This window comes from Cryptomeria japonica, chromosome 7, assembly GCF_030272615.1.
Source record: "Cryptomeria japonica chromosome 7, Sugi_1.0, whole genome shotgun sequence".
NCBI classification, from domain to species: domain Eukaryota; kingdom Viridiplantae; phylum Streptophyta; class Pinopsida; order Cupressales; family Cupressaceae; genus Cryptomeria; species Cryptomeria japonica.
The window spans coordinates 577,662,287-577,683,885 of record NC_081411.1 but is presented as its reverse complement, the minus strand read 5'-3'; the positions used below and the strand labels follow the sequence as shown (position 1 = coordinate 577,683,885).

The window sequence follows — 21,599 nt, the reverse complement described above, 5'->3', positions numbered from 1 at the left end:
ACTAGGGATCTAGTTTTCATAGCACCTGAGAAGGGATATTGACACCTTTAGAGAGTAATGGACTATCTTAAAGGATATTTGTTTTCTCATTATGTGAGGATTTTGACACATTCAGAGGAGGAGGGTCTCTTAGAGGAATTATTTCTCATTGTACATAGAGGTTCAGATATGTTCTCTCATGTCATATAGAAGATTTACAGGTTTGATAGTGAAGACTTTTGTTAATATAACTAGTTTGGTGTGTGTTAGGTTAGTGAGGAGATTTAATAGAGGTAATTTATCATATTTATAGATGAGGTGTTGTGTCTAATCCATATGATTTTCCATCCATTATTTGAATTGTGTGATAAGCAAAGAATGTTGGAATATAACATCTTAATATAGATTATAAGCTAGTTAATAAATATAAATTAACATGATAATATGTGAATGTTAATTTCTACAAAAATAATTGTATAGTAATAAATTAATATAAGAGAATTACTTGGTTGGGTGCAGGTAGGTATTTGAATGATTATTGTACACAAAACATTAAAGACTTAATAAAACCATGCCTTATCACTATAAATCATTAGATATTATTTGAAAATCTAAAATAAATTTCATTATAATATTACCTACTATTCAATACAAAAGTTATTTAGTTCTAGCCTTTAATTATTTGCATTTTCAATTTACCTACAATATTCAATTATAATGCTTTAATGACCCCTTTTGAATAAATTTTTTTCTTTAATGAATAGGTGTGAACATTTTTATTTATAAAGAAATTAGTACAACTATTAAATGCATGAAATTTTTACAGTCCATAATAAATTGTCTTGATAGTTTTTGAAGATTAATTTTTCCATCAACATTTTAGATTATGCACTACGATCCATCATTAGAATGAATAAACCTGAAAATAAAAATATTCAAAAAAGAAAGTGGGTGAAAATAAGATCACAATCAAATAGTTCAAACAAGATAGATATCTGGACTAGAATATAACACACACAAAGCCATTAAACGGAGCTGAGACAGCAAAAAGAGAGCAGATTTAATAAAATGATATTTTAACAGTGCTGAAGACTGATAACACATTTCTTATGGTTAAAAATGGCTTCTATTTGAGTATTAACTTGCCATGTAATTTCTCTAATAAATGTATCGAATAAATAATAAGAACATATACCACCCTCACCATAATTGGCGAGATCCCGGAGCAAATTAAGCTTCCCTACCATAACTATTATTGCTTCCTAGTCCAAGCCAGACGTTTTGATGGCTGGCTTCGCCGAGGATAATGAATGTTAGAAAGAGAGAACGTTCTTCCTAAGCTGATTATGTGCAGATGATTCAACAGAGAAGAGACGTCCATCAATGTTTGCATGTCCTGTGGAACGTGACATGCGAAATTGCTGAACATCCTTGCGCCCTCCCAATGAATTTCCACCTGGGTTGGGACCTGCTTTCGCACCCGCAACCGAATTGCTGTCAGACGACTCCATCACATTCTCAGAATTGCCTCCTGGGTTTGGACCTGCTTTAGCACGCGCAATCGAATTGGGATCCTCATCCTCCATCAACTTATCAGAGTTTCCGCCTGGATTTGGACCGGCTTCTGCAACCGAAATCGAATTGCCGCCTTTGCTAGGACCTCCTGGAGCTGCAAGCCTCGCCCCAACATTTATGCCCGAAAATCGGGCTGCGCCACCCAATATAATCGTCATCTCCAAACATGCGACCAACATTAGTATTGATCGAGGATTCATCGTAGCTCTTTTGATTGCTTCAAGTAAAGGAATTCGGGTCTACTTCAAAACTTTGGTTTGCTCGAAAATGAGTATTGACTTGTTGTGAAGGAGAGTAAGGGACGTGGTTATTTATAGCAGGTGGTCCTTGCGGGACGAGGAAGGAGAAGAGATGTAAAACATCTAGAAAAATCTGGTCTATCGTTGACGTTTGTAATGATGTCATGAATGCATATTCTGAGCGCTTTTAAGCTTCTCGTACAACAGCCATATTTGACAAAAAGGTGGCGAAAAGGCTTTCGAATATGTGGATTTGACAGGGTAAATGCGGAAACATTGGCACGAGGTACAAAAAGGAAGGGACTAGGCCCGCAGTCGCAAATTAGCACGAGGGAGTTGAGAAGGAAAAAAGGGCAGAGGAGCACTGCACCCGCCCGCCGCCCGCTGCCCGCCTTTTGGTTTAGTTAATTAAGGATGGATACTTCTACTTTCGTCACATGACGAGACGACCAAACCAACCTACTAAAACGATTGTATGCGACTTTGACTTTCTCTTTACGTTGAGAATTGCCACGTTACATCACATTATTCTTATAGTCTCTTATGGCAAGGGTTGAAACAAGAATTAAAATCAATTAGTAAATCATATTATTTTTCCCTCCTTCTTAGTTTAAAAATTTATAATAGTTTTCTAAAATTTTAAAAAATAATATTATAACATTTTTCCTTAATTTTTATGTGTATTTATTTTTTATTCAATTTTATCTTAAAAAATCAATCATATGGTCTTTATTTTTAGTCAACTACAAAATTTATAATTATTTTAATCTTTTATCATATCAAATGTTTTAGAAAAAATTAATATAACAATTACTTTTGCCATCAAAAGACTCATCTTGTGTGAAAAATTACTTATAGTTGTTCTTGACACATTATATCTATTAAAATGAAAAATATTGATTTAATGTTAGGATATATGCATGAAAATGGAGGATCAAAAGTTCAACCATTGTTTTTCTAAAATAAGAAAAAACTAGAAATTGAAGATAACTATGTTCAAAAGTTGAAAATGTGACAAACACAAGATGCATAGCATTCAAATTTTGACTTATAAATTACTATTTAAAAATAGTAGAAAGAGATTTTAAAGAGAGTTTCAAATAGGGAGAGCACACAAAGTGCCTTTGTTTTTATCAAAAAAAATTTTATAACATCTCAACCTATTATAATCCCTCTAAAATGCGTACATTTTAAAAAGTATTTCACAAATAACTTTGGTAGAAAATTAACTGATATAATGTAGTTCATCTCTAATTTTTTCCTAAATTTTGAATCAATATTTAATTTTTTATTAATTTTTAAAATGGACACATGTTAAAAAAATGAAAATTTGAACTTGCATCTCCTAAATGTTTTGAAAACTAATGAAAAGTTCAATTTATTTTTTTAAATATGTATAGAATAGAGTTTAGATTGCAAAATTATAATCTATTCATCTGAATGAACTAATAAAAAAAGCTAAAAATATTATACATAAGTTTTTAACAAAAAAATTGCTAACAAAAAATTTGAAGATCAAAACCTTAACATAATAAAAATGTAAAAACATTACATGGTTAGAATGGTAAAATAGAGCTCGACATTATTGTGATATTTTTGTATCGACTTTGAAAGATGTGCAAACTTGATCGAGATGACACTCAATATTTAGTTATTTTTCTATGCTTTATAGAAAACATGTCTTTGGATGTTGAAATGCAAGCCCAACTCTTTGGGTTGGATGCCTAAGGAATATTCAACCTAAAGCTTGGCAATATCCAGATCAAGTTATAGTATGAGCATATTTTTTTCCATATGAAAAATAAAAAATGATCAAAAAATATGTGCATCGTATGATTTTTGACCCACATGCTCTATTTTACCTTGCAAATTGTGTACTACTAAATATATAAACATATTTTTATAATTTTTAAGAAATTACAATCATTTTTTTATTAATATATCACCTTTTTTCTTCTATTGACATAGAATATTAAAATTGCATGTTTTCAAATTAAATTTGATAATATGAAACACTACTTTCATGTTTTAAAATAGTTGAATAATTATTTTCATGTTTTGAATGATTATTATTATTATGACCAATCATATTATATCAATTGATATAAATTTTAATTGACAAGATCTTCTTAGTCAATGTATATTTTTTCTATATATATTTTTTATTTTATTTTGAATAAAGGGGTAAAAACTTTATTGAAGAACTTAATCAAGAATTACAATAGAGAACCAGAGTCTCAGAGCCCCAAGAGGGGAACACACGCCCAACCCAAGAGAGAACCAAAGTCTCAAGGCCCCAGGGGGGACCACAAACCTAGCCCAAAATCAGTCGGCTTCATAACTATCCATATCCTCAGCAAATATCTTATGCAGGTCCAGATAGTAATCCGAGGAAATTTGCTCCCACCCTTCAACTTTCCAGTCATCATCATGCTCTGAAGCCCACTTAGCCAGACAATCAGCTGCTCTATTCCATTCACAAGGAATGTGGATGAAAGACACCTTCTCCATCATAGAGAAAATTTCAAGAATATGTTGAACGATCCCTGCCAACTGCCAATGCACCCCACTAACTTTCTACTCAATCAGTAAATTAACAATAATTTGCGAATCTGATTCGTAGATCACCTGCTGCCACCCCATCTCCAAGGCACGCTCTATGGAATAGAAAATTTCTAATCCCTCCATAAAATTATTAGGTTGTCACCCTTTATGCACCGAGAAGAAGAAGACCACCTCTCCCCTACTATCCCTACCAACATTGCCAATCCCAGCAGGGCTCGAATTACCCCTAGAGGAGCCATCAGTGTTAATCTTGATGAACTCATCCTGAGGAGGCATCCACCTTCCCATCCTTTGAACCTTCTTCATAGCATGTCTATTTCTCCTGACACATGCTGAGGCTGGTGACATCTCCTGCAGACCCAACCTACTCACAATATCAGTCTCTCCTTTATACAGAGAAAAATTCACCACACATTTAGCTTCCACTGTCTCCCGAATCATACCAATTATTCTATTCCACACTTGTTGAACTAACAATCTGACCTCCCTAAAGATCCTCCTATTCCTCTCCAGCCAGATCTTCCAAAGGATAAAAATAGGCCCAATATTCCAAATAGTCTGTAGAAAAGAGGATAGGATAGGAGGCCTTCCCAAACTGCTCCAAAACTCCACCAAAGAATCCGCACATGAACACAAGGATGCTTCCACACCCCCACCAATAATGTCAAATTAGTAGCGAGAAAGGACATCTGAAGAACAGGTGTGAGGAATCCTCCTCCCCATTACCACACAAGACACAGATGGAAGGCCCAAGGAATCCCCTCTTACGAATGTTGTCCCAAGTAAGACATCTATTCAAAGCCAAAGTCCAAGAGAAACAGTTACACTTCAGCCAAGAAAATTTATTCCACACCTATTTCCACCAAGGCACCTCCCTCCCCTCTAATCTTCGGGACAATAGCTCCTGGTAACCATTAACAATAGTGAAAATGCCCTTAGGATTCAAGGATCAAGCAAGTCTATCCCTACCCTTAAGGGAACTACAGTGTCTTCTTGCCAAGATGTTATGCAGTTCAACACACTCTTCATCCATATCAGTAATCGACCATTCATTACTAGTCTTCCACCGCTCCAACTCCAAACGCCCACACCTATAAATAGCCTTAAAGTCTCTCACTCTAGACCATCCTACCTCCAGGAACCTCTAGAAAAGATTCCCAAGATTGGGAAACTAATCAACGATGGGGGGATACCCATCCCACGAGTCGAACCAGAAAAGAACCTCTTCCCCCCTCTTACATATCCAGAAAGTCCTACCTTTATAAGAGAGGCCCCTTTCTTGAGAGTACTCCAAATTGAAGAACCTTTTCCCTCAAGTGGATACCTTGGGATTTCCTCCTTCGGGATCCTTTGCATGTATTTGTGGGCCAAGATTCTAGCCCAACCTCGGTCTTGTTCAACACACCATCTTCAATACAATTTAGCCATCAAAGCCTCCCCAAATAAAATAGATTGCCTTAAGCCAAGCCCACCCGACTGCTTCGGGCTACACACCAAGTCCCAATTGACAAGACACCATTTGTAGGAGGACAGATTGCCTGCTTATAAGAATTGCCTTGCCAGAGAATCCAATCCCTTCAGGAACCACTTAGGGGCCACTTGGAGCATACACCGATAAATCGGAAGAGCCTGAACCACCGACTGGATCAGTTGAACCCTCCCAGCAAATGATAACCACTTGTGTCCAATGTTCAACCTTCATGCAAAATTTATCCAAGATACCCTGCCATGAATCCCTGGGAAGGTTACCAGTAGAGATAGGAATACCCAGGTAAGTCAAGGGGAGAGAACCGACCTGGAATCTTAGGATATGAGAAATCCTCCTCTGGATATTTCCTGGAGTGTTGAAAAAGATAATGGAAGATTTATCCTCATTGATCAACTGATCCGAAGCCACAAGATAAACTTCCAAAACTTTGCATAGATTTGAGGCTTCTCTAATCTAGGCTAGTCCCATCAGGGTCATGTCATCACAAACTGCAAATGGGATTGAGGATGCAAGTCAATTCCCCAATTCCAACCTTGAATAATCCCCAAACCCACATTATGCTTAATAAACCTCCCCAGACCCTCAGCCAGAAGAATGAATAAGTATGGGGAGAGGGGGTCCCCCTGGCGAAGACCCCTAGAAGCACTAAACAACTTTGTATGATCTCCATTGATTAGCACCGAGAAAGAGGTAGATGTAACATAACTCATAACCCATTGAATCCATTCATCAACAAAGCCAAAGGCCCTAAGGATCTTCTAGAGAAAGGGCCAATGGACTCTATCATAGGCCTTGGCCATATCCAACTTAATAAACATAGCTTTTTCCTTGGAAGTTGCCATAGAATGAATGGCCTCAGTAGCAATGACCATCCCCATCCAGGATTTGGCGATCCTCCACAAACCCACTCTGCTCCTCAGAGATGACATCCCCGAGCCAGTTCTTCAACCTCTCTGCTATCACCTTAGAAATGATCTTATAGATCACATTATAGAGAGAGATAGGACGGAAATGGCCTAACCGGTCAACCCCATCACACTTGGGGATTAGAGAAATGAAAGTCGCATTCAAAGCATGAAGCATCTACTTGTTCCTTTGAGACTCTTGGACCACCTCCAACAAGTCCAATTTGATAATATCCCAGAAATCTTGAAAGAACTCAACTGGGAACCCATCTGGACTAGGGGATTTTCCTTTCCTCATGAGGAAAACAATCCTCTCAAGTTCTTCCAGCAAAATAGGACCCATAAGCTGCTCATTCATCTCCCTAGTAACTATAGAAGGAATACAAGCAAGAACCTGATTCTCCTCATCTGATTCCCCCTAATTATCCTCACTACAGATGGATCGAAAATACTATAAAGCCTCCCTAGAGATCTCCTGCAAGGATAAACACTGCTCACCTCTATCATTGACCAGAACAATAATAAAATTACCATGTCTTCTTGCTTTCACTGAGTTGAAGAAGAATGCAATGTTCTTGTCCCCTACTTGAAGCCAATCAATATGAGCTCTTTGTTTCCAATAGATTTCCTCCCTAAGCTCTCATTCCTCTAAATCCTTGATAGCCCTGTCTTCCTCCCTAAGCAAGGCTTCAAAAAACCATACTCTCTTATCTCCCTAGTAATGTCATTCAACACTAATTGAGCATCCTTCTTAGCATGAAAAATATTCCCAAAACACTGGCGGTTCCATCGTTTAAGCTGAACCTTAACAAATTGCAGCTACTTGGCAAAAGTGTACATAGCAGTGCCAAAGGCTAGCCTCCCTTTCCTCCACCATCCTGCAACATGATCCTGCAAAGAAGGATCCCGCAACCACATAAGCTAAAATTTGAATGAAGGAGTGCGAGTGACCCGAGCAGAAGAAGACACCAGCTTTATGGGCCAATGGTCTGACCCTCTCCAGTCAAGAATCTTTGAACATGTGGACCACCCCCCACCAACCCAAAAACTAGAAACCAGAAAGTGGTCCAACCTCTCCACAATCCAATACTCCCCTACCCTCCTATTGTTCCAAGTAAATAGGCCATTACCAAGCTTAATGTCAACAAGATGCAATGAAGATATACTATCCCGGAGGAGGAAAGAAGAAGGTCCCAAATGCATAACGACACCCTTCTTCTCACACAACTCTAAAATGGCATTAAAATCTATTGCCATAATCCAGGGATGAAAAGGGAATAATCCTCGCATAAAAGAAATGTGAGACCATAAATTCTACTTACCCAAAAGATCAGTGGAGGCATAAATGTTGGTAAACAAAATATATTCCCCAGTCTCAAGACTATAGGCAACTCCGAACAAAGAAGATCTGGAAGCAACCCACCAAATAGGACGAATCCTCAAGGGGTTCCAAAGGTAGGCCACCCCACCAGAGGATCCAGCTGCCCCCACACACTAACACTCACCTCGCTCCCACAACTTCGGCACCACACCCATCATACTTTCCACAAAAAATTTAGTTTCTTGCAGGAACAAGACATCAGGAGAATGACTCCTAATCAATTCCTGAACAATTTTTTGTCTAGGGCCACTGTTCAAGCCCCTTACATTCCATGATAGCACAATCATTTCGGAAGATTGGAAAAATGAGAATCCAGAGTCTTAACTGACCCTGACTCAACCAAATTTTCCCCCATCAATTTGATCTTATCCAAATCCTTATTTCTGCCAACCTTCGAATTCTTCTCTAAAGAACCTTTCTTAATATCTTTCTGATAAAGACCCTAGGTGTGCGGGGGTCTTGTGACTTTTACCCTCAGCCGGTTCCAATTTTTGAGCTGTCAAAGAGCCCTCCCCCCTGCGTAATTCACTTCCGCACCAGAAGTGGATCCCAACTGGACCACTACTGGCTGATCCATCTCCATTTGCTGGCTTCCAGTCACTTGCAGAGCTTGAGTAGAGTCCCTGATCACGCTTCCCAAAACCACCCATGAAGCACCTTGATCCAAAGGTATTAACCCCAGATTCATTTCCTATTGGCTAAGGTCATCCAGGGCTTCGAATCTGTTAAAGGTATCCTCCTCTTGTCTCTCCTACAAAGACCTCTTTTTTCCTCGATTCATGTTCTTAGTCTTAAAAGAGACAAAACCATCAGCACCCCCTACCTAGGACACTTGCATTGTAGATGACCATAATCATGACACAAACGACATCGAAATGGTAAAGTCTCATAATCCAACTGTTGCAGCCAAGAATAAGAGACCGCACACATATCTATAGCATATGGCAAAGGTTTGCTAATATCAATTTCAACACATCTACGAGAAAAAGTCATTACCTTTCTCCCCAGGGTTTGCGTTGAAGGCCCTACTGACTTCCCCAGCAATGAAGCGAGCATCCTCAATACATCCTCCCGACAACTTTCCACTGGAAAACGCGATAAGCAAACCCACACTGGTACCCTATTCAGGAGATCCTCCAAAGGGTTAAACCCTGCATGCCAAGGTTTGATAAACAACCCCACCTAGTTTTAAAAATACGGGCCTCCTTCAAAAACCTTATTATGATCGTCCATGCATGGTGCAAGAGCACCTAGTTTAGAAAAACTCCCATTTTTTAGTATTTAATGCTTTCATGTTTGTAATGTCTTTTGTTAGGTTGATTATGTTGTTTTAGGTTGTTATGTGTCATGTTTAGTGGTTTTGATCTCATTTTGGGCTCAAGAGATCAAGTTTTGCCTTTCAGGCTTTGAGTTGACAATTTTTGGCAAAAATGTGCAAAATTGCCAAAAAGGTCTTCTAATGCTTTCCAAAGCATTGAAACATGTTTGATAAGTTTTTTTAGGCATATCTAAGTTGTTTAGACAAGTTGACAAGGTTAGGTTGTCAAAATGCCTCATTGAGCAAGAAAAGTTGTCATTTGGCTTGAAAAGTTGTCAAAGTTGTCATTTTTGGGTTTTTCTTGCAAAAGGTAGTTGTGAAAACCTCCTGTCTGTACAGGGCTTGATAACTAATTTCATGGACTATAAAAAGAGCTCCCTTTTCCTTGAATAAGGTTGGTGATTGTATGAGCAAGAGCTTTTTAATGAAATCATGAAATTTTGGCTTTTATGACTGGTTTTTCCTTCCTTTATGAAATAGTCCATACTGTAGCTCCATAGTCTGTACTCTACCTTTGGGAAGTGTGCATAACAGTTGTATAATTCTCTCTAGTTGATTGTTCTATTGATTTCTCTTGTAAATTGGATTGTACAAAATTATTTGCAAACTGTGTGCTCACTGCCCTGCCAAGGGTTTGAAGTTCTAAAATGTCACCACTTGACTAATCCAGGTCTAGGATCCCACATAATGGATTCAGTCAAGTTGGAATTCATTTATATACTATACATATTCTCTATTTTGTGCCAAAAGTGTGGTTGGAAGAAGGACTTGAGTGAATACTAGGCAAGTATTTGGTTATTTGGCTAGTAGCATGAACAAAAACTCAAGATTTGCATCCAAAAGTAATTTGGAGTGAAAAAATGAATGAGGCAGAGGTCTGGACATATGAAAAAGGATTTTAAACACCATCTTGGTGTGTTACAGTAGCTTGTTCCATTTAATCATTCTCTTTTTGTAAGCAAAATAGTGAGTTCACTATTTTTGGAAACTGTGTTTGTAAAAATGCTCAAGGAATGCTTCAAAGCATAATCCAAGCCTTATAACCATGAAGGCTATGTAATAGGGAACTTCTTTAGTATCTTGCAGACCTCTCTGAGGTATATTTCCCCTTCAAACTTATCATTGTGCAGGTCCAAAAGTGTAACAGTTGTTGACTAGTAAAAGCGCAGCAAATTAACAGTGACAGTGGCAATTTTACCATTTTCTCGCTTGTTTGCCAAGTGTTTGGCATTATGTTTGTAGGGCAGTAACAAGGGAAGGCTCTATTTGATGTGTTAGAAGTTCTAAGTCAGTTTGGAGACTTGATGAGTGGATTTGGAAAGACTTCTCAATGTTCTTTGGTCTAAACCCTACCAAACCCTCCAAAGGTGCCTTGAAAGGTGGACAGTCCTCATTTTGCCATAACAGTGGCCTAAACCATGAAAATCAGTTAGCAAATACCTCTAAACCATCATCTAAACCAAGTTTGTTGGAGGAGAAGCCCATCATTGGGCAGGGTGAACAAAAAAGTGGCAATTACCCCTCCACGGGCTAGTAGCCCTTTGACTGCATAACACACAAATTTCATGAATCTGATTGCAAGGAGGACTTGGGGATCCTTGGAACTTTGTGAGAACAACCTAGAATAGTGAAACTGATGGCATATAGGTCCTTGGATAGTGTGAAGCCCTTTTTTAAGTTTTTACCCTTGGTCGGTGAGTTGAGTAAGCCAAGGCTATGGGCCTTAAACTACATTGTGAGCATCAAAACTTGAGTAAAACCTTGCTGCCCCTACATGTCCATGTAGAAGACTCCTAATGCACTCTAAAATAGAGGGTTGAACGCCCAAAGAATAGAGATTGAGAAAGTGTAGATGGGTGGAGTGAGCAATTTGAGTAGTTTTGAGCATGGGTGTAAGCCATCACCAAAAGGGGAGTTTGTTAGGGAAGTGATACATGAAGTGCTTGGCACTATAACCACAAGAATGATTTTGTAAACAGATACAGTAGCCTCAAACAATTTTTTGGGTAACAAATTGAACCTCTTGACCAAAATTGGCCTTTTGAGCACTTACCTAGCATCCTCCCTATCATAGTGGTATCAGAGCCAACAAAAGATTCAGGAGGAAAGGAACATTAGGGAAAACATGGTGACTAATGCAGAGAAGAAGGTTGAGGACCAAGAAGAGGAAAATAGGGTACTCAGAGAAAGATTAGATCAACTAGCAATGAAACTAGCTGAAGTAGAAGTCAAAACTGAAGAAGTCCATGATAAGGTTGGAGATCAGGGTAAAATGATGGCAATAGAGGATGAGGTCCCCATGCCTGACTCTGTCATTGAGCAAGAACCATTCTTGAAAGCCTTGAGAGCTATGAGTGGTAAAACCTTAGAGGGAGTGGCTCTTTTCAGTGGGAAGATGGATCCAAATGCTCTTATAGAGTGGATTGAAGGTCTAGAAAACCATTTTGAATGTGATGGAGTAACTGAAGCACAAAAGGTTAAGGTGGCAAAATCAAGGCTGAGAGGGGCAGCCTTAACTTGGTGGAAGTTCATCCAAGAGGAAAGGGTGAAAGGAGGTAAGAAACCAATAGCCACCTGGAAAGCAATGGTAGCCAAAATAAAAGAAACCTACCTTCCAGAAGACTATGAAATACAACTTCACAGGAAAAGACAAAATTTGAGACAAAAAGACCTAGATGTCAATAGCTACACTAAGGAGTTTCAAAAACTGTGCATGAGATCCAAAGTAGTAGAGGATGAGAGTATAAAAGTGGCAAGGTACTTGAATGGGTTGAGGTGGAACATCCAGGAAGAGATGAGCTTGTTATGCCCACAAACAGTACACAAGTGCTATCAATTGGCACTTAAAGTGGAAGAGAAAGGTAGGAGAAAGCAAGAACAAAACAACAGAGGGAGAGGTAGGGGAAGAGATGGAAGAGGCCATAGAGGCAGTTTTGGGGGAAGGAGCATAGATCAATGATCCCAAGGAGAGTCTAAACTTCTAGAGCAAAGTGGCGATTCTCAGAGCAAACCCAACTATAGGAGTAGGGGATCAAGCAACCCGAGTAGGGGTAGATCTAATGGACCAGGGAGAGGGTCCTACTTATCAACCATGAAGTGCTATAACTACCAAAATTTGGGCCACCATGCCTATAGATGCCCAGAGAAGCCTAGTTCATCCTATGGTGGTGAAAAGAGGGTAAACTATGTTCAGGAAGATGGAGGTAATACCAGAACTTCAGCATTGAACCACCTAGCTTTAGAAGATGGTGAGAGTCTAATGATCAAGAGAGTGTTAATGAAGAAGCCACATAGTACAGAGGTCTCACAGAGAAGAGCATTGTTTAGGATTAAGTGTAAAATCATGGGAAAGGTGTGTAAGGTTATCATAGACTCAGGGTCCATAGATAACATCATATCAGAGGAAGCAGTGAGTAAATTAAAACTACCTAGGATACAACACAAGGAGCTATACAAAGTCACATGATTAAATAAGGGACAACATGTGTTAGTAAATGAGCAAGCCTGGGTAGATTTCCACATAGGTGGATATATAGATAGGATCCTATGTGACATCCTTCCTATGGATGCTTGCCACCTACTGTTGGGTAGACCATGGCAATTTGACCAAAAAGTACAACATGATGGGGAAAGAAACTTCTACTCATTTCAGAAAGATGGAGTAACCTATCAAATTCAATCCATCATTGAAGAAGGAGAGAGCAGAAAAAAAGTACCTAACATCTTGTTAGTGAATGAGAAAGAGTTCATAAAAACACTAGAAGAAGGTGAAGGAATAGGATTTGCACTCATAGTGAAACCCAAGGAAGAAAAGGTAGAAAAGAAAGTTGAGATACCATATGAGGTGTAGCAAATCCTTGATAACTTCAAAGAAACAATTAGTGATGCTACACCTGCAGCTTTACCACCTCTTAGAGCCATTAGCCATCAAATTGATTTCATACCTGAAGCCTCTTTACCAAATAAGGCAGCCTATAAGATGACCCCTGAAAAAAATGAAGAGGTAGCATGACAAATACAAGAACTCTTAGACCAAGGGCTGATTAGGAAAAGCATTAGTCCTTGTGCAGTACCTACAGTGTTGGCACCTAAGAAGGGTGGAACATGGAGACTTTGTACAGATTCTAGAGCCATCAACAAGATCACCATCAGATACAGATTTCCCATACCCAGGATAGAGGATTTGATGGATTGTTTGGCGGGTGCACAGTATTTCAGTAAGATAGACTTGAAGAGTGGTTACCATCAGATAACAATCAAAGAGGGGGATGAATGGAAGATAACTTTCAAAACAAATGAGGGTCTCTATGAGTGGCTTGTCATGCCTTTTGGACTCTCTAATGCTCCCAGCACATTCATGAGACTCATGAATGAAGTTTTACATGATTTCATTGGCAAGTTTGTTGTTGTGTATTTAGATGATATTCTTATTTTCAGTAAGACTAAGGAAGAGCATTTGAAGCATTTAGCTATTGTTTTGAGACAGTTATCTGATGAACAACTAACCATTAATCTAGAAAAATATGATTTCTTGAAGCAAGAATTGGTCTATCTTGGTTTTGTTGTATCAGGAGGCAATCTGAAAATGGATCAGTCTAAAGTTGCAGCAATAACTAGTTGGCCAACTCCTAGGACAGCCAATGATGTCAGAAGCTTCCATGGTTTGGCACAGTTTTACAGAAAATTCATCAGGGGATTCAGTGAGATTTGTGCTCCAATGTTAGACACCATCAAAGGGGGTGTAAAGGTAAAATTCTAGTGGACAAGTGTAGCCAATAAGGGGTTTGAATTATTGAAAACTAAAGTAGCTACTTAACCAGTGCTCATTTTACCTAGTTTTGATAAGCTTTTTACTATTGAATGTGATGCTAGTAATATTGTTGTAGGAGCTGTTTTAAGTCAAGAAAATAGACCAGTTGCATTCTTTAGTGAGAAGTTGAATGATTCCAAGAAAAATTACTCTTCCTATGATTTAGAACTTTATGCATTAGTACAAGCACTTAGGAAATGGAGACACTATCTTCTTCCTAAAGAGTTTGTTGTATACACTGATAATCAGGCACTAAGTTTCTTGAACTCACAGGATAAACTGAATCATAGGCATGTAAAATGGGTAGAATACTTTCAAGCTTACACTTTTACTCTTAAGCATAAGAAGGGTCAGTTGAATAAAGTAGAAGATGCTTTGAGTAGAAGGTTGTTAGCTATTCATGAGATTCAAGTTCAGAGCATTGGTATTGATAGTTTCAAAGACATGTATCCTACTGATGATGATTTTGCTGAAGCTTACAAAGTTTGTCAATTTTTTGAGAATAATTTCCATGGTGCATATGATGATTTCACTTTGTAGGATGGTTTTTTATTCAGAGGTGGACAGTTGTGTGTTCCAAAAGGTTCTATGAGAGAGAACCTCATTCAAGAGAAACACAATGGGTGCTTAAGTGGACATTTCGGTCTCAACAAGACCTTAGAGCTGATTCAAAAGTTCTATTATTGGCCTAAGATGTAGAGAGACATCAGGAGGTATGTTGAGCAGTGCTTGGTATGTCAGAATGCAAAAGGTAATTCCTCTAATGCTGGTTTATATCAGCCTCTTCCCATTCCACATAGGCCTTGGGATTGCATTAGTATGGATTTTGTGGTAGGATTACCTAGAACTCAAGCAGGATTTGATAACATCTTTGTAGTAGTTGACAGATTTAGCAAAATGGCTCACTTTATTCCTTGTAAGACAACACATGATGCAAGTCATATTGATTATTTGTTTTTCAAAGAAGTTGTTAGAATTCATGGTTTGCCCACTAGCATTGTTTCAGATAGGGATGTTAAGTTTCTTGGTCATTTATGGAAAACATTGTGGCAGAGATTGGGTACTAATCCCTCTTTTGGTTCAGCTTCTCATCCACAAACTGATGGCCAAACTGAAGTTGTGAACAGGTCTCTTGGCAACATGCTTAGGTGCTTGACAAAGAAACATGGGTAGAGTTGGGATCAGCGCATTCATCAAGCAGAATATGCCTACAATGATAGTGTTAACCAGTCTACAGGTAAAAGTCCATTTGAAGTTGTTAATGGTATGCATCCAACGGGTATAATAGAGTTAAGGGATATCACTAATTTGCAGCATAAGAGTGGAATAGTAGATGATATGGCATAATCCATGAAGGAGGTTCATGAGCAAGTGAGAAAAGCTCTCCAAGATACCTCCCAAAAAGTCAAGGCAAGAGTGGATGCTACAAAGAGAGATGTTCAGTTTTCCATAGGTGATTATGTGATTGTTCATTTGAACAAGGCAAGGCTACAAAAGGGAGTTCCAAGAAAACTTTAGATGAGGAGGATAGGCCCTTGCAAGATCTTGGCTAAGTATGGGTCTAATGCTTACAAAGTTGATTTGCCTACTGATGTTTCTTTGTCTCCCATTTTTAATGTTGCAGATCTAATTGCTTTCAAAGGGTAGCCACCTGAGGAGATTCAAAGAGTTTTCGATGTTTCACAATCCCTTTCTGATCTATCTCTCCCTTCTCTTTCTTTTCCCCAAGCAGAACAGGTTCTAGACTCTAGGATTCTCAAAAAGACAAGGAATCACACCTACATGGATCATCTCATCAAATGGAAGGAAAAGACAATCTCAAAGGCCACATGGATACCTGAAGCTAACTTTTAGAAACCTAGAATACCTTCTTCTTTTCTGCCTCAAGGAGTCACGTGACTTCTTTGTTTTTGGGGGAGTATGGTGCAGGAGCACCTAGTTGAGTAAAACTCCCATTTTTGAGTATTTAATGATTTCATGTTTGTAATGTCTTGTGTTAGGTTTATTATGTTTTTTTAGGTTTTTATGTGTCATGTTTAGTGGTTTTGATCTCATTTTTGGCTCAAGAGATCAAGTTTTGCCTTTCAGGCTTGGAGTTGACAATTTTTGGCAAAAATATGCAAAATTGCCAAAAAGCTCTTCTAATGCTTTCCAAAGCATTGAAACATGTTTGATAAGTGTTTTTAGGCATATCTAAGTGTTTTAGACAAGTTGACAAGGTTAGGTTGTCAAAAATGCCTCATTGAGCAAGAAAAATTGTCATTTGGCTTGAAAAGTTGTCAAAGTTGTCATTTTTGGGTTTTTCTTGCAAAAGATAGTTTTGAAAGCCTCCTATCCATACAGGGCTTGATAAATAATTGGATGGAATATAAAAATATCTCCCTTTTCCTTGAATAAGGTTGATTATTGTATGAGCAAGAGCATTTTAATGAAATAATGAAATTTTGGCTTTTATGACTGGTTTTTCCTTCCTTTATGAAACAGTTCGTATTGTAGCTCCATAGTCCATACTATACCTTTGGGAAGTGTGCATAACAGTTGTATAATTCTCTCTAGTTGATTTTTGTATTTATTTCTCTTGTAAATTGGATTGTACAAAATTATTTGCAAACTGTGTGCTCGCTGCCCTGTGAAGGGTTTGAAGTTCTAAAATGTCACCACTTGACTAATCCAGGTTTGGGATCCTACATAATGGATTCAGTCAAGTTGGCATTCATGTATATACTATACATATTCTCTATTTTGTGCCAAAAGTGTGGTTGGAAGAAGGACTTGAGTGAATACTAGGCAAGTATTTGGTTATTTGGCTAGTAGCATGAACAAAAACTCAAGATTTGCATCCAAAAGTAATTTGGAGTGAAAAAATGAATGAGGCAGTAGTCTAGACATATGACCAAGGATGTTAAACACCATCTTGGTGTGTTAGAGTAGCTTGTTCCATTTAATCATTCTCTTTTTGTAAGCAAAACAGTGAGTTCACTGTTTTTGGAAATTGTGTTTGTAAAAATGCTCAAGGAATGCTTCAAAGCATAATCCAAGCATTATAACCATGAAGGCTATGTAATAGGGAACTTCTTTAGTATCTTGCAAACACCTCTAAGGTATATTTCCCCTTCAAACTTATCATTGTGCAGGTCCAAAAGTGTAACAACTGTTGACTGGTAAAAGGGCAGCAAATTAACAGTGACAGTGGCAATTTTACCATCTTCTCGCTTGTTTGCCAAGTATTTGGCATTATGTTTGCAGGGAAGTAACAGGGGAAGGCTCTATTTGATGTGGCATAAGTTCTAAGTCAGTTTGGCGACTTCATGAGTCGAGTTGGAAAGACTTCTCAATGTTCTTTGGTCTAAACCATACCAAACCCTCCAAAGGTGCCTTAAAAGGTCGACAGTCCTCATTTTGCCATAACAGTGGCCTAAACCATGAAAATCAGTTAGAAAATACCTCTAAACAATCATCTAAATAAATTTTATTAGAGGAGAAGCCCATCGTTGGGCAGGGTGAACAAAAAAGTGGCAATTACCCCTCCACGGGCTAGTAGCCCTTTGACTGCATAACACACAAATGTCATGAACCCGATTGCAAGGAGGAATTGGGGACCCTTGGAACTTTGTGAGAATAACCTAGAATAGTGAAATTAATTGAATATAGGTCCTTGGATAGTGTGAAGCCCCTTTTGAGGTTTTGACCCTTTGTTGGTGAGTTGAGTAAGCCAAGGCTATGGGCCTTAAACTACATTGTGAACATCAAAACTTGAGTAAAACCTTACTGCCCCTACATGTCCATGTAGAAGACTCCTAATGCACTCTGAAACCGAGGGTTTAATTCCCAAAGAATAGAGATTGAGAAAGTGTAGATGGGTGGAGTGAGCAATTTGAGTAGTTTTGAGCATGGGTGTGAGCCATCACCAAAAGGGGAGTTTGTTAAGGAAGTGATACATGAAGTGCTTGGCACTATAACTACAAGAATGATTTTGTAAACACATACAGCAGCCTCAAACAAGTTTTTGGGTAACAAATTGAACTTCTTGACCAAAATTGGCCTTTTGAGCACTTAAAAGTTACCATGAAGTAGTTGTTTGCTAGCATCATAATCTCCATTTCCCCCTCCGGTGCCCAAGTCCTCTGTGTCCATTTTTCCAAAAACTGCAAGGAAACCCTCATCCCTAAAAACTTGCAATATAGTGAGTGTTTTGAAAAGTATTCAACGTCTTCAGTTATCATCTCCAGAGGAGTAACCAACCTCGGCCTCTCACTGCATCTCTCTAGATAGCCATTAATCTTCAAAATCCGAGAGCCACCTCCAGTACCAGATCCTGAATCTGAGGCAAAAAACTTATTATCAAATGTCTTGATACTTTGGGATGGGGTTTTTGAACCCACCGTAGCCCGGAAATCCATGACGGGATGTTCCTTCGAAGCCTCTCCACCAAAACTCGACATGGATCCTCCCAAGAACCCCACCCCAAAAGGGTCGGGCAAGGAAACCCGACAACAAAAGAGAGCACCACCCCTCCCAAGCACCACTGAGAGGCGGCACAAAACGCAGCCCCCAACCCCACTGAAAAGACAGAGACAAAAGAAACCCCACAAACAACCCCCCCCCCTCGCCTACGCAGAACCAACACCCCCGAACCCAACACCCACACCCCTACCACAACCCCCTATAGCAACCAACACACGGCCTGACCAACCAAGACATCGCCTAACCCTGCACCCAACCCCTCACCCCTCCCCACCGATTGTAGACCCAAAAACAACACTCATGAGCTGGGGCTCGGGTGCCCTAGCTCGACACCAACAACCGCTCGCGATGCTATCTTCCAAATCCAATCACACATTAATATTAAATCATATATTTTTTCTATATTCATCCTTAGGTAATTTTTAATTTATTTTTTAAATTATTTATATTTTGGTTGATATCCTAGATATCTCACCAATTGAAGAAGTATTTCTTTTCTAAAGTTACTTCACTCTTGATTAATGATCTTTGATTTATTTTTCAAGAGAATATCATTATTTTTTCTATTCATCCTTCCATGATAACTCTAAATAAAGATAATTACATTTGATTCTTGAAGAAAAGGTTTCCTGACACATTTTAGGGTTTACTCCCCTGCCTTGGCTTTATGGGCTCATACTTGTACTAAATACACCTAGGAAGAAGTTAACATAGGAAAATAATGTTGAAGATTCTTCCATAAGGATTCTTGATAATATTGAAGATGGCATAGAATAAGTTTTTCTAGTATTGATTATTACATTATGTATGTTATTTCAAATGAAGTGAGTACCCGTGCACAATTTTTTTACCATGAGATTAAGGATACTTATCGATATTGTGTGACCATTCCCAAAATATTTTGTTTTGTATTGCCTTATACACATTAGAGATGATACTTTAGAGGAGCTTAAATATTTTGAAGTTATTAAATATTCTAATGATAAAAAGAGTTCTCTTATTTCTCCTTCTACTCCTAGTGAGATCACATATCCATCACCTGTTACTACTTCATAGTGTTTTCTTGCATGCATCCTTTAGAGCCTCCATTTATTTTTATAATAGATCAATTTTAGTCTTTTATGTCCACGTCATTGGGATTCTTATTTATCAAACATTTATCCATTTGTGGCTTCTAACAAATTCTAATTTGGATGATTAATTAGAGAAATTATTTGTTACCTCATTGTGGCACTAATATTATCACTTCATATTCTATGTTTTTGGGTTTAGTTCATATTTTTCTGTATCTTAGTTCCACTTCTCTAATTGGGCATTTAGTTCTTATTTTTGAGATATATTTTCTACCATGGCAACACTAGAGTTGCATTTATAAGTTCATGTTTGGATTTTGTTTCACTCTTCTTTAGATATTGGTGATGGATTCTATATTGACCAGTGGTTCTATTTCTTCTCGGGGGGGGAACATTATTTATAGGTAATGGGTTATTTTTCTCTTCAATAATTTGCCATTATAATTAGAGCTAATTATTTCTTGAGAAAAATTACAAAATTTCATTCATTTTCCTTTCTATGGATTATTTATTATCCATTTTTTATGGAACTAATTGTTTTTTATCCATCAATTGTACACACTTTTATTTTTTTCTCTTTTAGAGAGGGTTCTTTTAATTATATTTTTTTCATTAGTTTTTTCTCCTTTACACTATTATGAGATAGATTTATTTATAAATGTGTACTTGGTTAGGCCTTATTGCTAGATCCCATTATAGCTTGTGTGTGTCTTCCCTAAGTTACATAGTTTAAGGAAGGATATTGATGGGAAATAATTGTCACACATTAACATAATTTTATTATGAAGTATTTATTAGGAATTTATTTTCATATATTTATTATATGAATTTGTGACGTGTTATGAGGCTTCTTTTCCCATTTTATTGCTCTTACAAAACGTTGATGTATATATTTTAATATTTTTTATTTGTAATTAATGAATAAATTAATGTACGTATTCACATTTTTTCATCAATTTGTTTGGCTTTTATATTTAATATTAGCTCTCTCCTATGTAGAAGAATTACTACAAAGATCCCTATCTCTTATGGATCTACATATAAGCTCTAAAAGTTCCTTAGAACATAGGCTAAGATACATAACATCAAATTATATTGGATAAATACAAACACCACAAAACCTAACATGAAGTTGAATTTACAACATTAATACATCCATATAGTATGGCTTAATATCCTATTTTGTTATCCACTTACCCCTTAATCAAGTGTTCTATATCTTTGTGGGATGACAAAAATCAACAACATTCATCAAAATCTAAAATAACTAGAAAGAATGTAAATAATTATTGATACATTTAACAAATTATATAAAAATCAATATTAAAACCCTATCAATAAAATAGTCAAAATAAATAATTACATCAACAAATAACTACTTGTCACAAGCATCAATGATACATTGAAATAACATCTAATCGTTAACATCAAGTACTAAACTAAATAGTCACCTTATAATAGTAAAAAAAATGTTTTAAAAGAGAGATAATGGAATTTAAATAATAAATGAATAATGAATAAAGCATAATTTAAAGGACAGGTGGATAGGAATAAAATTTAAACCCTAATAAGAATGTAGTAATAAAATAATTTAGGGTGGATCAAAATTGTAATTAGATATGAAATATAATATACACTCATGAAATTAGATTTGAAAACTTAACATAGGATAATATTCCTTATGTCCAAAACTCTAAGCCATGTAGGAAAGGGTGGGTTCATGAAAGATGTAGAGAAATAAAATATTCTTCTACATAAATATCATGATAATTTAACTAAATAAATGCTGATAAAAAAATAA

At 37.4% G+C, this 21,599-nt stretch overlaps 1 protein-coding gene across 1 annotated transcript; it reads right to left on the bottom strand.

Annotated features, from left to right (window-relative positions):
- Positions 1 to 1,292: 1,292 nt before the first annotated feature.
- LOC131073087 (uncharacterized) lies at positions 1,293 to 1,754 on the bottom strand. The gene has a single exon (XM_058009450.2). It carries the CDS (start codon positions 1,752 to 1,754, stop codon positions 1,293 to 1,295), a length of 462 nt encoding a protein of 153 aa, XP_057865433.2.
- Between the last annotated feature and the right edge of the window lie 19,845 nt (positions 1,755 to 21,599).

What these genes read in the sequence shown, in the direction of transcription:
- LOC131073087 (XM_058009450.2), bottom strand. Translation starts at nt 1,754, where the DNA reads ATGAATCCTCGATCAATACTAATGTTGGTCGCATGTTTGGAGATGACG.